Below are 17,702 nucleotides of genomic sequence, written 5' to 3' on the forward strand. Positions count from 1 at the left end.
GTTTTGAAAGTCAGCTGATACAAGTTTAATGTCTGATTTTTGTAGTTCATCTATCATTTAAAATGAGTTTAAATCCTGAACACATGTGAAGTGTGGGATCTTACATTGTTAGAGTGGTGATAATGTAGTGGGTGTTTGGCTCCAGGAAGCCTGAATTATTGATTAATTTGTTTCTGGTGATATTATTCTAGTTAAACGATGAAAGCTTTCTGCATTTTAATCGGTTTTATTTTAGGGGTATGTCATACGATTTCGGCGTCAGTTCAGATATGTAGTTGTTTGTTGACATATCTTTTGGAATTATTTATTCAATCAATGTCAAAAATGGTTTAAAAATTGAGAAATAAAAAGAAATCGAAATTTGTAAACTAGTTAGTGAAGTCCTTTATTTTTGTTGTTGTGGATTTGAATATTGTAAAGGCTCCGAATGGGAGAAATCGATCGTCGTCATCGCAGTGTTTTGCGTTCGATTATTATTGACAGATCTTGATTGTCAGGTGCTTCTGCTAAATATATCATTAGCTGTGATCGAGTGGACTAACTGGACAGTGTAATATGCATACTGTGGCATGCGAGTAATAAATTAGTTCACGTATTCACCGTCAACGATATGTATAGAGGCAGCACTTGTCGGTTGAGCTGCAGTTGGTTCTGTCGGATGTGATCTACTCTTTGCCTAGTGGTTTCACTTCCGGGTCAAGAATGTCAAGTTTATTATGACGAAAATCTCATAAAGATTAGCTAAGCTAGATATGCATAGAATTAATAACGAGTTGATTGAAAATGGATCGACGTTGAGCTGAATCACGACTCGATAACACTCAGGGATTGTAAGTGATCACGTCTCTTCCATTTTTCCGTCATTTCGTTAAAAAAATAGTTCTTCGACTTCACTTCTTCATTTCCACTGCACACAACCAACCAATGATTCAATGAACTGAACAAGTCGAAAAAGATAACTAACCCAGTTAATAATAAGATCAAATTTATGTCCTACTCATTGCTCATTAGTAAGAAATTCAAACCGATTCATTATAAATAAACCACTCTTTTCGTTTCTCATGTGATAAATCAATGGCTGACAATAACAGTTCATGATTCATCATATTCATACCCACCCTACATAGTCATAGGGTTGGTTGGGCCTATTTTTCTTCCGGTTTCAGATTAAGATATTAGTTGAAAATAGCCCATTATCACAAGGGCTTGTCACGCTGACAGTATCCCAGAGGTACCACCTATATAAAAGATGCTGGTTCTTAGGATACTGTAGTGAACGTTTGATTTAACGTGGAGAGCCACCTGTGCTGATTGTTACATTTAATTCTTCATGCTTCTAATTTTGTCTTTAACTGTTTTGTTTTAGGTTGAAGAAATGCTCGTCGTTTCTTCTTGACAAAAAGAACAGAGTTTATTTATTGGCTATAACGACGCAAGGGTCTCTGGTCAGAACGACACGATGTTGTATGTATTTCACATGAACACCGGAACAATGCTGAAGTTTGATATCGGTTTAGCGATGGAAACCGTCGCCAACCTGAAAAAGGTGATCGCGCATCGGCAGCACGTTCCAGAAGAGCGTCAAGTTCTATTAATCAGCGGAGGGGATAATCTCGAGCCGACTCAGAGAGTTTGTAGCTACAGCGCCGGAACCGACACCAACCCGATATTCCTGTTCTGTCAGAATACGATCGAAGACGGAGCGCCACCTATCTCGACGTCGGGCGGCGAAACGTCGCGTTCGGAAATTCACGACAAAGTCGAAGCGACGATGAACATGTCGGCGTCGTACGAGACGGTCGTGACACGCGCGCAGATGGCGCTGGCGCTTCACGACGCCGCCGTCAATGAGTTGAAACTGTGCGAGCAGGTCGTACACGATCAACACCTACAGCACCAGGGCTGGGCAGCGGCCGTCGCTAATCTCGACGATATGATCGCTTATTTCACGCGTTGGGTGGAACGATATAAAAAATGCTTCGAAGATTACCTCGAAAATAAAGACTCGTTCGTCGATATCGTCGATCGGTTCGATTCGGTGACCGAGCTACTAGCGAGGATTCCGTTCCTCGACAAGTTCGCGTTCGCGTGCAACGCGACCCAGTTAGAGGACGACGGTCGTCCGAAGTGTAAAACGCTGCTCGACTGGATCGAAACGCAGGATAGTCGCAATCTGCAGGATACGTTGAGTATATGCTCGCGAGGTTTACACCAGTTCGACGACAAACTGCTGGAAACGATGAATCAGGATATCGCGGCTGCTTTAGATAACGCGTCGGCGCCCGGGATGAAAGAGGTGAAAGGACTCGAGGATCGTTTATTCAAACTCGAACAGTTTATGCACACGTCGAAGAAACTCGTACACGAACAAGGCGAATTAGCTCAGGGATTTTTACAAAACCAAACTCGCGCCAGTAACATGCGCGATAATTCGATATTTCCCGATTTGTGCGACAGTCATAAACAGCAGCTGCAGGTGATGCTGAAGAACCACGTGCGTCTGCAGGACTGTCGCGACAAGTGCTCCAAGGCGAAGAGCGAACTGTGTTTGAATTTACACACGCGACTGCGCTGGTTGTTGTACGTCGAACGCTCCGTGTCGGAATTGCTCAGTCGATTGTCGCTCGATTATAAAGAACTGGAACGGATTAAACAGACGTGTTTGATATTGGAACACCTGCAGAGATCTCCGCGTATCTACGCCGCGATTATCACCGAAATATACCGACGTCGACATTTCAAAAAACAATATTCCGACTGGGCTCGGCGCTTGTCTCACGATAGTCAACATTTATACTCGGAAGAGTTAACGCGTCGTAGTCAAATCGTCCAACTCGTCGGATCTCATTTCTTCGGTCATTTGTTTCCGGGACTATCGGAGAAACCTCCGCCGTTCGCGACGGACGCTCTACGCGAGTTCGACGCCGCTCTGCCCGATATAACTGCTGAGGATATCACGACGTTACGCGATGCGGTCCCCGAATTACACGACCAGTTGAAAGTACCCGAGTTGGGCATCGCGCAGTTTTTATCGCCGGCTCGGAAGAGGGACGCTGTCGCGGCGGAGGTAGCGGTTCCCGACGAAACGGAAGACGTGTTCGGTTCGATCGAGATTCTTTCTCCGATGGGCGAAGAGCATAAAGATTGTTCGTACGTACGATTCAGCGATAAACCGGAACCGACGGAAACCGACAACGAAAACATCGTCATCGTCGAAACGGAAGACGACGACGCGATGTTTCGAAGCGGCGAAAGTAACGTTCGTTCGGTGATTAAACGCGACGATAAACCGACGACTTCTAGTCATATTAATAACAACACGACGGCAGCGAGCGCAGACGATCGCGCTCTCGGAACTCGCGCTCAGTTATCGGTCGGCGAAGTTCTACCGAAATCACGATCGGACAGCGACGTCGTCGGAGACACGGCGGCCGTTTCTCCGGATACCGAGGAAATGTCGTTGGAGTTCGCGACCGCCGTTTTTTACATCGATGAATCGATGCCGTCATCGATGGCCGATTCGCCGCCGATGCGCACGCGAATCAACGAACTGCAAGCGATCGTTAACGAGAAGACGTCGTTAATCGAGCAACAATTGAATCAGTTGCAAACGAAAGACGAAGTCGTCGCGGAAACCGAGCGACGATTTCGATCGTTACGCGATCTCGCCGATTCGAAAATCGGGGATTTAAAAGACGATCTTTCGTCGACGAAAGAAATGGTCGAAAACGAAAAGGCGGAATTTAGCGAATTCGTCGGCGTCGTCGATAAGACAATCATCGAAATGATCGGTCAATTCGATTGTCGTAAAAACGTTCAGAATCAGCGGCTTATCGACGAGGTCAAATTGGAATACGCGGAGAAAATATCCGGTCTCGAGAAGGAATTGGTCGAAAAATCGGAATTGTTCGAAAAGGCTGAAAAACAACTCAAAACTTTACGCGAAAAGTTGACGTCATCCGAGACGCAGTTGAAAGTGAGTACGGAGGAGCACGAGAGGAATATTCTCGATTTACGAGCGGCGCACGAGGAATCGAATCAGAAGGTTATCAAGGAGTTGACGTTGGAACACGAAGTAGACATCGAAAAACTGCAGTCGGATTTCGCGAAAGAGCTGCAATCGGCGAATGACGAAATCGATGCCGTGAAAAATGAATTGCTAGAAAAACAACGCGAGAAAGAACGCGCGGAGAACGAACTGGAAAATCTGAGTAGAACCCTGAGGGAAACATTCGAATCGGAGAAAGAATCGTTAGTGCAAGTGATGCACGAAGAGTTCAAACTGGAGAAAGAATGCGCGGTTAGTTTAGCCGTTTCAAATTTGGAGAAGAAACACAAAGAAAAACTGAATAGTCTCCGAGACGACCATAAATCGGCTCTCGACGAGGCGCGGGCTGAAGTGACCGATGAAGTTACACGGCAGGTGAAAGAAGACAAGGAACGAGAAATCGAGCTCTTAAAAGAGGCGCATCAAAACGAGTTGGAAAAGTTGACGCAAAGTCAACGCGAAGAGATCGAACGTTTGAAAGAAGAGATGGAGGCGGAAAAGAGAGAAGCGTTGGATAGCGTGTCTCACAGTATGACCGAATCCCATAAACAAGATATCGAGATATTACGCAGCGAGCTCGAAAAACAGAAACGATTGAGTCTCGAAAGTCCGGTGAGCGATAAATGGCAGGAGGAGAAAGATTTCGACATCGCGGCCGCTTTAGAGAAACAAAAAGTCGAGTTCGAAGAGAAAATGTCGTCGTTGAAGTGTAAATACGAACAGGAGAAAATCGACGGTATCAAAACGGTGCGATCGAGTTTGATCGCCGAGCGACAGGTGGCGTTTAATGAAGCGATCAGTCGATTGTCGAACGAGAAAGATCGAATTATTGATGAGCTGCGACAGCGCGAACGGAAACTCGTCGAAGAGCTCGACGCCGAGAAAGAGTTAAATCAAAAACTAGCCGAAGAACAAGCGGTAATCGCGGATAAAAAAGACGTCGCGCCGGCGACGCTGATGACTTCGCAATCGGAAGCTTCCGGTTTGTCGGCGATGTGCGCGTCAGTCATACCGGTACGCGAGTTCAGCTCCGATACTCAAAATCCGATCGATCGAATTCACGAACTCGAAGCGACATTAAAAAACAAAGAAGAAGAATTTGCGCGAATGCAGCAGAAAATGATGGAGTTGTCGATGACTCAGAGCACGCGTATGATCGTACAACAACACGATAAAGTATCGATAACGACGTGTAATATCGGCGATCTCGTTTTACTGTGTTTAGACGAACGACACGACCACTACGTCGTGTTCACCGTCGGTACTACTTTACACTTTCTCCACTCGGACTGTTTAACGACGCTCGGCTTGAAACCGGAATCCGGCGAAGCGAAGAAATCGTGGGTGTTGGCCGAAATTATCGATAAAGAATATTGCCAAGCGCGAAAGCCGCAGAATCGATTTAAAGTGCCCGTCGGAACGAAGTTCTATCGCGTTAAAGCCGTGCCGTGGGATCGCGATATCGGTGAAGCTTCGACTGGCGCTGCGAAGAAAGAAACGCCATCTACATCCGGGCTAACTGGCGGCCCTTCTATGAAATAGTTACGATACAATTGCCTGTTTTTGACATAAGGCGTTTTTATGTTAGCAACTGTTACTATCACGTGGTACAAATCGAATCGCCTCAAAATAAATGACCCTACCTTCTAGACCTGAAACCTGAATTTTCTAAGAGATTTTGTTTTTTGATCTATCGACGGTCTCTACTGTCTCGCAAATCAAATCAAAGTGTCGTGAGGAGCGATCTCTGGCTCGTGTTGGCACCTTGATTAGATAAATGAATGTTGGAAGCAAATCGTAGGCAAGTTTCTTGAATAAATGATCGATTTGTTCCGTGTTGATGGGAGTTGCTTGAATAAAAATACCTCTATTCTGTATGTTACGTAAATCTGTTGGGTCTCAGTTAGGCTCAGGCTGTTGTTATTGGTAAATATTAAATTTGATATGACGAAACTATTGATGGAATGAACTTACTCAGAATGTGGGAAGCATCTTATAAAACCTCTTTAGGATTTAAGCAGGTATCAATTTGCAGCCTGGAAGATCACTTTGAAAGTGAGCCGGTAAATAGTGTTTAATGTCAGATTTTTGTTCATTTTCAATCGGAAATATCTAATTGGTGATGTCCTGAGCACATGTTGTGAACTGGATGATCTGAAGAATGCTGATTGAATGTCTAATATCTAATGTTTGTGAGCCTAGTTCATTTTCAAGTCAAAATGTCTCTGCTGAATTCTCGGAAAACACACGTGAAGTGTGGATGATTGCAAATTTAAAGAATGGTGATCGAATATCTGAAGGAGGGTGCAAGTTCCGGGTAGTGGATTGATACAGATGCCTGCGTTGATTATCATATAATGAAATAAAAACACCATAATTTCTGTGATGAAACCACTATTAAAAAGTATTATATTCAACATATATTTTGGGAGTGAGAATTTATGAATTCAGTTTTTTTTTCTAGTTCGATCATTGTCTCGCTATTGTGATGCAGTCAATGTGCTATATGCATACGTGTGATGTGAGTAAAACATGTTTTTCATAATGTGTAAAAACTAACAGCGAATTCTGGAAAGCGTCGTTAAATTAGGCCACAATGTTCAAAATCACATTGTGTTTCAGTAAGTGGACACATGGTATATTTTGTACCCCAGAATCATCGGCCTCAAACTTTAATATTTTGATGCAGAAAACAATCGATTTCAGTGACTCATTGTATGTGTACCGGTGGTTGCAATAGTTTATGGTTAGTTTACTACGGTTACGTTGTGTATTGTGATCATTATTTCATTCACATTTGGGTTCTGTTCATTTATTTGTAACTTTGAAAATTTAGAATACTTCAAAAATGTTAAAAAAACTGACTGTTTTTTCCAATGATAAGAATTTTGGGAAAATTGTTCATCGTCAGGGAGTTCCGAGTGTGAGATTTTAGAATTATATATTTCTACGATGTGCTTTTTTCGATGTCCCTCAATTTAGCTTTAATCGAAGTCTGGCGTGTAAAAGTTGATTTACAGTACTCATATCGGAAATGTAATGACTTTTAGGATTGTTTGATTCTCGGACGTTTACCTCATTGTTGGCTCATTATAAATGTATGTTACGTTAAAGGATTATAAAATCGAAAAAAAACTCATATTATAATTATGTATATATTAAAATAGACAAATGTATAAATTCATGTTTTTCGCTTCCTAGTTCAAATTGATTAAAAAATTAATTTATTTGATTTTGTCGTGTTTTTCAATTCTTTGGCTCATGCTATGTCGGGATAAACTTTTCAAATGTTTTTTTGGGTCGTTGTATTGAAGTCCACTTATATGGAAGCCCTGAGGCGACGTTGCCAGTTAAGTATTCAAAACGATAAGCCTGGGCTTGGAGTAATCATTTGATTACTCCAAGGCCTGGGCAGACAAATTGGAAAAGTCTGCATATGCAAACCCAGATGAAATTTGGTCAACCTTCCGAACAATGACCAAACAACAGTCTAAGACGAAAGACCGCAGTTCATCAAAAATCTTCTTAATCGATAACAACCAGGTTGGTTACATAGAGACACATAGTGGAATCAGCCCTTATATGTAAACTTTCGAAATCCAATTTATCTACTAATTTAAATACTGGTTTTTCTCCACATAACCGATTATTATCCAGATACATCAACTCTTTATTAGATTTGGGTTGATGTCACTATGTGTCACTCTGTTATCGCCACCCTCTTCAGTCCACTTCACTTAGTTACATAATTTGTTTTTACTCTGAACTGTTAAGAATTGCTGTGGTTTCCACGGTACCCCTTGATGTTTTATTGCTTGGTCTGTTTATCTTTAGTTTTGACGCACTGCTTCTATTTAAGATCCTGTGAGTTTATATGCTTTGCTACTTGTTTTTCTGGTCATTCCACCTGATGATGGCTGTTAGTCAACAGCCGAAACGTTGTGGTTTCGTAATAATAAATTTGATCGTACAATTTCAAATTCGAAGTGTGGGATTTCTTCATTTATCTACAGTTTACACGGATGATAGTGTTTATTCGACAACTCTCGTTTATAGTTTATACGCCTATTGTGGTTGGACTAGTTTTTGAAAGTCCACGTGTTTGAGGAGCTTACATTATAATTCCTCGAGCACTCCTGGCATTTTGTATAATTGTTGTATGAGAATAAATATGATTGACTTAGAAATTTGTCATTCGTTCAGTTAAGTTCAATATAGCAAATCCTGGTTTGTGTGGCCTAAATCGTTTTAAGATAATGAATTAATGAAGAAATTAAATCGATTAAACCTTTTTATGAAACTCATGTGTTTTATTTTTGCAATCTACTTCTTTTTTACAACCGAAAAAAATTAATCCCACCACCATCTGGTCTACCGACAAGCTTAGATGCGATTAAACCAACGTTCCGACACTGCGCATTACACTGGGCCCGTTGACGGTTGTCAACGCGCAACTACTAAAGCAACTGAGCTGAACTTAAGCACCAAAACGTTTTCACTTAGTTGAAACATGGACGTACATGGTTGAAACGATTGGGATTCGAACCTATTTACTATCTCCTCGATTCGCCCTGAAATATGTTGCGTCACCCTTTGGCCTAAACGTCATCGGCTACCCCAAGACTGATGACGTCACTCTTACTACTAACGCATGGGGGCGCTGTTTAACACTTCCGGTTTGTGACAAATGTAAACAAACTTGAGACTTGATTTGTATTTTCGGGTATAGAATGTTGCTATACGTACAAAGTCCAGTTTTTTCAGTGAGTAAATGACAGCGATCCTCCTCGGAAATCATTGACCTACCCCTGTGTGTCTTAAACTGTTCAGATGGATAATTCGCATGAATTAGAATGAAGATTCAATTCAAAGTTTTATTCGCATATGCCATAAAGTCTAAAATAAAACAAACAGTTCTACTTCTAATGTCTATTTCAACCTGACTTGAGAGCATTCCGAGTGGCCTAGCTCGCTCATTTTTGGTTGTACATACCTGACAAAGGTCTTAATAGGACCAGAAAGGACGGGCAGTCGACCTAAATCATCATTTTTTAATCCATTCGAAAATGTATTGAAGGATATCCAAAAAGTCTTCACTGAAAGGGGTTAAATGAAGAGAAGTGACTCCATTATTTGAAAGTTTAATAATATGTTTCCATGCCTACATACCAAACTTCACTTGGTAGGAATGGAACCATATTGTTAAACTTTCAAATCATGGAGTCTCTTTTCTCTCAGGAACCCCTCTCAATGCAGATTATTTTGGATATCCTTCAATATAGTTTAAAGTGGATTAAAAAATGATATTTTAGGTCAGCTGCCAATGCATTCTGGTCCTAATAAGACATTTATCAGGTATGTACTACCAAAACTGACTGAGCTAGGCCACCTGATGTGCTCTCAAGTCAGGTTGAAATAGACATTAGTTCTAGTTCTACAGTATTACTGGCCAACTGCAACATGCTGAAGATTTTTGCCAGGTACCACTTTTGGGTAAAAGTGCAGACTTGCACCTCTCGTGATTGACGCAATCTGCTGAATGACAGAATTCAGGCTAAAATCTTTCTATTCTCTCTAGTGAAGATATCTTAAAATTAACCAATGGCAATGTACTGAATTGCTGATGACATTTGAATCTGAAACAATGATATTTAATGTAATTGATTGAACCGTTTACGCGGAGAGGTGTGGATCTGTTAAATCAGTGAGTCGACAAGCACTGATATGTGTCCTGCCTGAATAGCTTGGTTTCACTAGGATTCGAACCCTCAACCTGTCAGTTGTGAGTCAAACACCTTATCCACCACGCTACAGGACAGGACACACGATCAGGCTTAGCAATGCCAGAAACGTGAGAAAGGCTAACATCCATACAAAAAACAAAAATATATACTACTGTTAACAGATTTAAACGACTCGGTAGAATGTGGATTGCATTTATAAAGATGCTATTACAAAAAAGTTAGTTTTGCTCTTCTTCAGCAGACATGAGAGAGGGCATAGACCTATTCATTTATAACAATTACAATACAATTCAAACTTCAAATAAATGAGGGGGCCCCTGTGCATTCACAATGCTGCAATTAACTACGAATTAAATACTTCTGTTAGTAGCGTCAATGCAGTGGTCTCCTCTCAAATGGCTGACTTGAGCCAAAAAGTAGCCAAAAGTAGACGGTATAACTAGTGTATTTCTTATTTCTGGTTTCAACTAGTTTGATAGGAGCAGCCACATCCAGCTCAGAATGACAGCTGAACTAAAACATCGATTCCCTAATCCGCTTTAAGTTGGATTGAATGATTGCCGGGTCTAACTATTTCTGATTGTTTTGTAAGTATATTACGTATGTTCCTGTTTTGCAGTGTAAATCGTTTGTCGTTGTTGTAAAACCTGATGATACGATCGCGCGTATTCGAGCTCAATTACTGCACATACTGTACAGATACAACCGCGATGAACATCAGTTCCGTCTCCGGTTCAAAGGTCAATACCTACGTGACGCCTACACGATCGACGACTATAGGCTTACTGATAACTCTGTACTGAAAATGATTCCCATGTCAAAACGATCTGAGGTAATAATTAACGTCTGAGTATCACATGAAATACAAATGGCGGCCTAAACGATGCCTGAGTTGCGTACATGTTTTGCATGTACATGCTTTGGCCCCTTGATTTGAAGGTCTTTATACAAGAATCTCGTTTTCTGGTACATACTTTTAGTCTGTGACCGATATAGTTTCAACGAGTAGTGTTAACAGCATTGAGGATGAAGGTCCTGGTCAAAGTCCTCAGGTTAAGGCTGCACTCGCTAAAGAGCTGAAAACGTTCAGATGGAGAGAAGAAATGGTCAAAGATTTCAAGGCGAGTATTGAGAAAATTTTCCATTTGAAGTTGAAAGCTCAAATCACACGGAATGCCACATAATTGATAGCCTTTGATTGTGGCATGAATGCTCCAATTCGTGCGATGTTGACCCATATTTACTCCAACTGTTCCTGAATTTGCTTGCTTCAGAGAAAACTTCTTGGTCCTGGAAGATCTGAGTCTACTGTGTAACTGTATTGTCAGATTAAGCAGGCTGCACTGCCATATGCACCAATCTTCTTTTAGTTTTATAACTATTTTTCACTATATTCCAGGCGTTGATGTACATGTTGTTGGTAATGAGTCCATTTGCGGGTTTTACGAATTTTTGGTACGGTATTTTCTGGTGCTTCTTCATTCCATTGATCGGAGCTGTTGGATGCCCGTCCTACACTCAATTTGCTGGCTACGTTGGAGTCAATGCTATCTAGTAAGTTCCGCCGAACCCTCGATGGATTATTGATAATTTCTCTAATTAGTTGTGCATTACTTACAGTATTTTCGAATATTTCAGTAAAATACAGTTTTGCGCAGTGTTCGGAGTTCTGTCGCTTGCAAATCTAGCCGCAGATATTTACCTTGTGTTCGGTGATATATCCACTGTTCTCGTAAGTGTTTTACATTGAAATTCACGTATTGTTCAGGTCACGGAGTCTACTGCACCAAAAAAGCCATTATTCCTGAACATAACTATTAGCCAAAACGTTGGTTTAACTTCCGGGTTATAGCTCAAAGAAACGACGATCATTAAATCACGGACAAGATCCAGTTCCCACAATTATGAGTTCAGATTTGATTCAGGAGTTAACTCACTGAAAAGGAAGTAATTTTAACTCAGAAGTTAATTCTAATTCACATTCTTGTTGGACTGAATCCTGTGTTTCCATTTTCATTCACAAATGATTAATTGATTATGCGTTATTTTACAATAGGCTAGTGGATGTGTGAATTCCGATGGCGGATGCAGTACGCTGTTGTTTTTCTCGGCTATCTACTTCGCCCTTCACGCATTCCTCATTCTGATAGGCTCCGGACTCGCTTGGGCCATGCTTAACAACTTCCAGATCGAGGTAACCAAGTCGAAATACTCATCACTGTCACCTGCAACAGATCAGGCGTTTAATTGTTTGAAATGTGTGTTTTATAGATGGGCGATATCGTGGAGAGATACCTGGTTCAAACGCGTAACATCGAGAAAGTAATGCATACGGCGCGCAATGGAAAGTACGTTGTTGAATATAAAAGCTGTTTTGTCGAAATGTTGTGTATTGTTTATATCGTTTAACTGTAACTGTTACAGACTGAAAGAGAAACGCATCGCAGCGTTCGAACTGGCCACTCTGGCTGCATCAGGAGACGACAACAAATATAAGATTGTAACAGAAGGCGGGTATGTTTACTGATCTGGACCCTCTCGGTCAGGAAATCACTCACACATCTGAAAGTGTTACTCTTGTAAAAGTCTAGTTAGTTACCTAATCGTTGGTGGAAAGCTTTTCTAATCAGATGGTCTCATACTAAACGTGAAAATATCCGATTGTGAAATGAAACCACGGATAGGTTCAATGTAAAATCTCATAATATTGAAAGACTAAAATGTTTATTCAGAAATACTAGAAATACTAGTGATTGTTACCACATTTCTTCAGTCAAAATTTAGACTGAAGAAATGTGTAAGCAACCACTAGTATCAATAGTAGAGCTGATTTTTCAACTGATTTTTTGTGTGCCATCTGACTATGACATGGTTATATTCAGTGCATTTTTGTTTGTAATTGTTATAGTTTGGAAGTGCTGATTTCAATGATCCTTTCATCTGATGAAACAACTCGGGAACATGCAGTCGAGTGTACAGCTGAATTACTGACGTTACCAGATTTACAGGTTCAGTATGATCGAGTTGTTAGATGGCTATAAAACTGGTCTCCAATTTGTTTTGGATTTGTTTTTACCCTATTAGACGGTTACCAAATTAGAAATCAGGTTTAGTTAGTCTTAATGGTAAAAATTTTCTTACAAAACTACCACTGAGATAAACGATATAGATTTAGGAGGAGTCTACAGTACTTGAGATATGAAAGTGATGCAGACGCTTCCTCAAAATTTAAGATTTTCTCCTTATATGGAGGAATGACCGACTGATGTAGTACAGTATCTATTTGATTTTTTAGGATCAGTTTATTGATGAAGGCGGATTACGTTCATTAACTGCCGTATTGAGGTCATCTAATGAACGCTTGGTTTACGAAGCCGCGACCGCTTTATCTTACATTGTTTCTGAAACAGATGAAAATAAATCAGCTGTCATCAACGACCACGGGTAATTATTATCTGCGTTTGTAGCAAGTCTGACAAAGTGTGAAAGTGCTGCGCTATTTTTTTGAAAATTTAGGGTGGGTGGTTAATTTTCATGCAAAATCCAGAAAGTGCTGAAAAGCATTTACTTGTACTCATTGTTATCCTAGGAAATTTCTACTGCCAAATTTCATTGCGTCTTCATCTGCAAATACAACTGCACCGATTATTGAGTTATACCACTTGCCTTCTATCAATAACAAGTCTACATTACATACCAGAAACTCGATTCAGAAAAAAATACTGAAGCCTCAGTCTGACAACTACTAATCCTGCCTGGAAATAATTCTGTCTGAAATCTGTGTCTAAAGAAAAACTTGATAAAATCGACTGTAATTAATTTTTAGATTGGAGGATTTGTGTTACGCTGCTGGTAATAGTTCAGTCGCCTGTCAGAGAATTGTTGCAGGTATATTCCTCGAGTTAGTATTCAGCTCTGATGTTCGGATGAGCATGTCTTCCATGAATTCACCAGGTATTACTAAAAAATCTTCACGCTGTATCATGCCAATCTAAATTCCACTAGCAACAGATTTCAATTTTCGTGTTATTTTTACACTTCAGCGCAAGCATTGATTACAATGTGTCAGTCGCAGGATCCTGAAACGCAAAGATACGCCTTGCAAGCTCTGGAACTACTGGCTATTGAGAGCGCTGATATGATCTGTGCCCAGGTATTACAGTACTAGATTTTGATGATGCGCCATCGAATGATTCAATTTTCCATCGATATAATTTTTCGCATGTTTTCAGGAGGAATTGTTACCGGTTTTACTGAATCTTCCTCTTGTTTGTCCTGATGAAAAGTTGTACGTGTTGGCAGCTAAATTACTGCTCTACTACGCTGAAGATGAACAGGTACAATTTGTAATACAGTCAACACTCGATTATCCAATATCCAAATATCCACCAACCTCGGTTTTCTGCCCAAATTTTCAGTTTCTCTTTTTTCGATAACAAAAATGTAGTTCAGTTTAACAGGAAATTGGCCCTTACAGTGGCAGATAATAATCGTTTGTTTATTTAGCAAAACTGAAAACATTTCTTTGTATCTATCAATGATACACAGTGCTCTGGCCATGTCTTTAATAAGATCAGTTATTCCGCCGGTTGTTTAGATATTTATTTAAAGAACGTTCGAATTTCATTCAGACTTGTGAGCTGTTAGTCGAACGCGATAGTTTGTACGCATCTTTGAACTTGTACATCCAATCACAAGAACCAGTTGTCCAGAAAGTCGTCGCGAAGGTCATCTATTGTATCATCGATACTGGTGATTTGAGGTAAGAATCTCATGTTCTGATCATTGTCCATCGTGAAATCTTAGATTTCATTCATACCCATAACTTATTGGTATTGTTATTAGGATTCGCGCTGAAGAAATGAAGCTTGATGAAATACTGCAGACAGTTAAAATGAGAGCTATGGATAGAGAGACATGGGATATGGCTGATCAAGGTATTCTTCGACTCTAATCAATTCATTTTTACCCGTGTTAGAAATTCGTTCTAAGATCCCTATAGCAGGCTTTGTTGATTTGATTGGTGTTCACAGTTTCTGGAATGACAAAGTCTGTAAACCTGATAGAAGTAGAGAGAGTTTGTAATCCGGAAATGCTTTCCCTTTACCGGAATACATTCAATCAAAACCTGCCTAAAATGGATGTTGCTAAAATTGATTATTATTGATTATTCCACCATGTTCAATCCCTGTTAATTAATATCACATTCATATTTCAGCTTTGCAACTTATGGAAGGCAATCGATTGGGTTTAAATCTACCAGAATTGTCGCCGATGGAAAAGATTGATAAATTGTCGTCGAAAGGCTCGCATCTTTCTATCGAACCGAAAGCGGGTACATCTACTGGTTCAATGTAGTGATGTACGACGCACTGTAAACTGGAGGCTGATCCACAGGGTTTCACTTATGAGGACACATGAGTTTGCGGAAGAATATTTTGAAAGTTGTAGATTATTTTCTGCAAATCACTTCTCATCAAAACTTCAACGGATCTGTCCCTGTGAATAATTACAGTAGACTTCGCTCTAGTCAGAATTTTTTGGACCATAAAAATGTGTCTGACTTGAGAGATATCCGAGTTGGATGTTATGTATTTCATATATAGTTTCACAAAAAGTATAATAAGACATCCGAGTTTAACGGTAAATCCGTGTTGATCAGATCAGACTCGAGCGGAGTCTACTTTATATAGAATTTAGTAGAATTCTATTACCCGGTATATGTTTACTGTAAAACCACTATTGCACTAGTGGTTCATGTAGCACTACATTTATCAGATCACAAATATTGAATATCAACATATTTCATTTTCCTTGTGATTTTTAATTGTGATTTGTCGTAGCTTTATTAATAGACATACGTGCTTATTATAATGATCTCAAACAAAATCAAAAGTAATTTTCTCAAATGTGGCAATTTTTCTGTGATTTTAATCAAATATGTCTATCGTGCAATAAATTTTTTAGTGATTTTAATATGAATTGTGGCTGGACCACAAATCATTAAACAAACAGTATTTTTCCGTTCCATCGTTATAATGGCAGGTCCGATTGATTACTTTCGATCCAATTGGATTAAACTATTGTCTAATTATTTTGTATTAAAGATTCAAGTGATGAATTGTATTTTCTAAAGTAATTTTTCTGAGATATATTTTTTACTTGTTGATGCGCTGTAATAAAATGTTCTGTCCTTTAAGACTTTATTAGAATATATCTATCGCTTATAGACAAAATAATTAAGTTGTTTCTATATTGTGTGAAGTGGTTAATGTAAACAGGCGTGATAATGATTTGTCGTAGTCTTTTATAGCGAGACCCTTCGTCTCAAGTTCAAGTTCAAATTTTTTTCACTGAAAGCACACGATAGGCTACACAACAGAGATTAAAGGAGAGAAAATACAAACAAACAACAGTAAAATTTACCATTTGTTAACGAGCACTGAATTATAAAAAAGAAAGAAAAGTTAGCTTTCTGTGTGTGGGGCCGAGGAGAGACACCCGAGGGGAGACACTACCTGCGAATAATTTGCCGGAATGTATGTCAGAATGAAATGAATTACTTAAGATAATTTCCACCAGATGTTGATTCTGGAAAACTACAGAAAATACGAAAGATATGCTATACATAAGGCTAAACAAAAATGATACCTTGTTTCTCCGCAGCGGCCGGGTCATTTTTATAAAATATGATAAAATTTGTAAACAGTTCATTTCTATAGCGGCCGGGTCTGTTATGGTAAAATTGATCACGATTTAAAAAAAAAGTAATGTATATGGTAAATAGGCGGCCGGCCGGGTCAACTTTTAAGCTCAGCAGAGTGGAGAAACAAGGTATCAATTTTTTTTAGCCTAATGTATATATTATACGGGACTCAGTCGTTGTAGAGTTGAGACTAGCGTCAGAATTGAGTTGGTATCGTCACATGAAAAGTTAAGTAAGGCGTAAATCGATCTGTCCCACACACAACAAACTTAAGAGATTGTAAAAAGAATAACATTTTATTTACAAAACTAACATCTCGAAACAGATTCGACCGATGCCAGTTAACTCTGGCGATTAGATACGTTTTTCCTGATTAACTGGACTTAAGTAACTCCTCTATTTCCTGTTCTAAATCCCCGATCTCTAATTCTAATTGTTCCGGATTGAATAGTTTTGGTTCGTGGAACCAATAAACTGGTGAACTGTTTTTGGTAGTATTGTCATTTCTATCACTATTTCTAATTTCTTTTGTTACACGTGGCTTTCTAGAAACTGAATCATCTACGTGTCCATTTTCTAGGCTGATTCCTTCCTTGTCGGCTGCTTGTAATTCGTCATGTAGCGACTGGCCGTTGCAGTAATTCTCTTCAGCAACGGTAGACGAGTTTTTATTCAAACTATCGTCGGCGATTAGGCTACCGTCCTCGTGAAACCAATACACCGAGTTCTTCTCGGCTTGTTTTAATTTCAATTGCGGCGAAACTTCCAACATCTCGATATTGTTAATCACCGAATTATCGGCTGCACTTTGTTGCGTGATGGTTTCCACTTTCTCTTGCGGAGTTTGCGGTGACGACTTCTGGCAATTTCCACTGTCTATATTTTCCGGAGTTGAATTGTGACTCGAATTGTTTGTTCGCGGGGCTCGTTCTACAGTAGCAACGATCGAGAAATTGTTTGGCCTTTCGACAATCTTCGATGATATTTTTTGAAGGGAAATCGGCGGCGAAATTATGCCAGTCCTTTGCGTATCCTCATTGGCTAAAATCTCACAAATCTCTTCGGCCGTTAGATCGTAGTTTAATGTTTCGTCATCCAATTCAGTAAAATATTTTAGCTGAAAATCCAAAAATAAACTCGACATACACAATGCGAATAAGAATCTTCGAAACTACAGTTATTTAGTTATACCTCGACGTTGGTT

The 17,702-nt window shown here is 39.8% G+C and overlaps 2 protein-coding genes across 3 annotated transcripts; both read left to right on the forward strand.

Annotated features, from left to right (window-relative positions):
- The first annotated feature begins 699 nt into the window (after window positions 1–699).
- On the forward strand, window positions 700–7,211 carry LOC141909028 (RB1-inducible coiled-coil protein 1-like). The gene is made up of 2 exons (XM_074799354.1): window positions 700–830; window positions 1,367–7,211. Exon 2 carries the CDS (start codon window positions 1,460–1,462, stop codon window positions 5,588–5,590), a length of 4,131 nt encoding a protein of 1,376 aa, XP_074655455.1. The 5' UTR covers window positions 700–830; window positions 1,367–1,459; the 3' UTR covers window positions 5,591–7,211.
- Window positions 7,212–8,729: 1,518 nt separating this feature from the next.
- Window positions 8,730–15,987, forward strand: LOC141909031 (uncharacterized). Of its 2 annotated transcripts, XM_074799360.1 has the most exons (17): window positions 8,828–8,858; window positions 9,475–9,528; window positions 10,412–10,624; window positions 10,773–10,913; window positions 11,192–11,346; window positions 11,431–11,524; window positions 11,849–11,986; window positions 12,064–12,140; window positions 12,217–12,306; window positions 12,701–12,800; window positions 13,088–13,236; window positions 13,619–13,746; window positions 13,836–13,945; window positions 14,025–14,129; window positions 14,424–14,554; window positions 14,638–14,729; window positions 15,011–15,987. In XM_074799360.1, the coding sequence occupies exons 3-17, from the start codon at window positions 10,598–10,600 to the stop codon at window positions 15,148–15,150; spliced, it is 1,677 nt and encodes a 558-aa protein (XP_074655461.1). In that variant the 5' UTR covers window positions 8,828–8,858; window positions 9,475–9,528; window positions 10,412–10,597; the 3' UTR covers window positions 15,151–15,987. The 2 variants fall into 2 exon arrangements, with proteins under 2 accessions (XP_074655460.1, XP_074655461.1); XM_074799359.1 differs by lacking the exons at window positions 8,828–8,858; window positions 9,475–9,528 and adding an exon at window positions 8,730–8,811.
- Window positions 15,988–17,702: the final 1,715 nt, after the last annotated feature.

The sequence above is a fragment of the Tubulanus polymorphus genome, chromosome 7, assembly GCF_964204645.1.
Source record: "Tubulanus polymorphus chromosome 7, tnTubPoly1.2, whole genome shotgun sequence".
Classification (NCBI taxonomy): domain Eukaryota; kingdom Metazoa; phylum Nemertea; class Palaeonemertea; order Tubulaniformes; family Tubulanidae; genus Tubulanus; species Tubulanus polymorphus.

Coding starts and splice junctions, on each gene's coding strand:
- LOC141909028 (XM_074799354.1), top strand. CDS start 1,460: ATGTTGTATGTATTTCACATGAACACCGGAACAATGCTGAAGTTTGAT.
- LOC141909031 (XM_074799359.1), top strand. CDS start 8,779: ATGTTGCTATACGTACAAAGTCCAGTTTTTTCA. Junction 12,141..12,216: donor CATACGGCGCGCAATGGAAA/GTACGTTGTTGA, acceptor TAACTGTTACAG/ACTGAAAGAGAAACGCATCG. Junction 13,747..13,835: donor GTCTTCCATGAATTCACCAG/GTATTACTAAAA, acceptor TTTACACTTCAG/CGCAAGCATTGATTACAATG.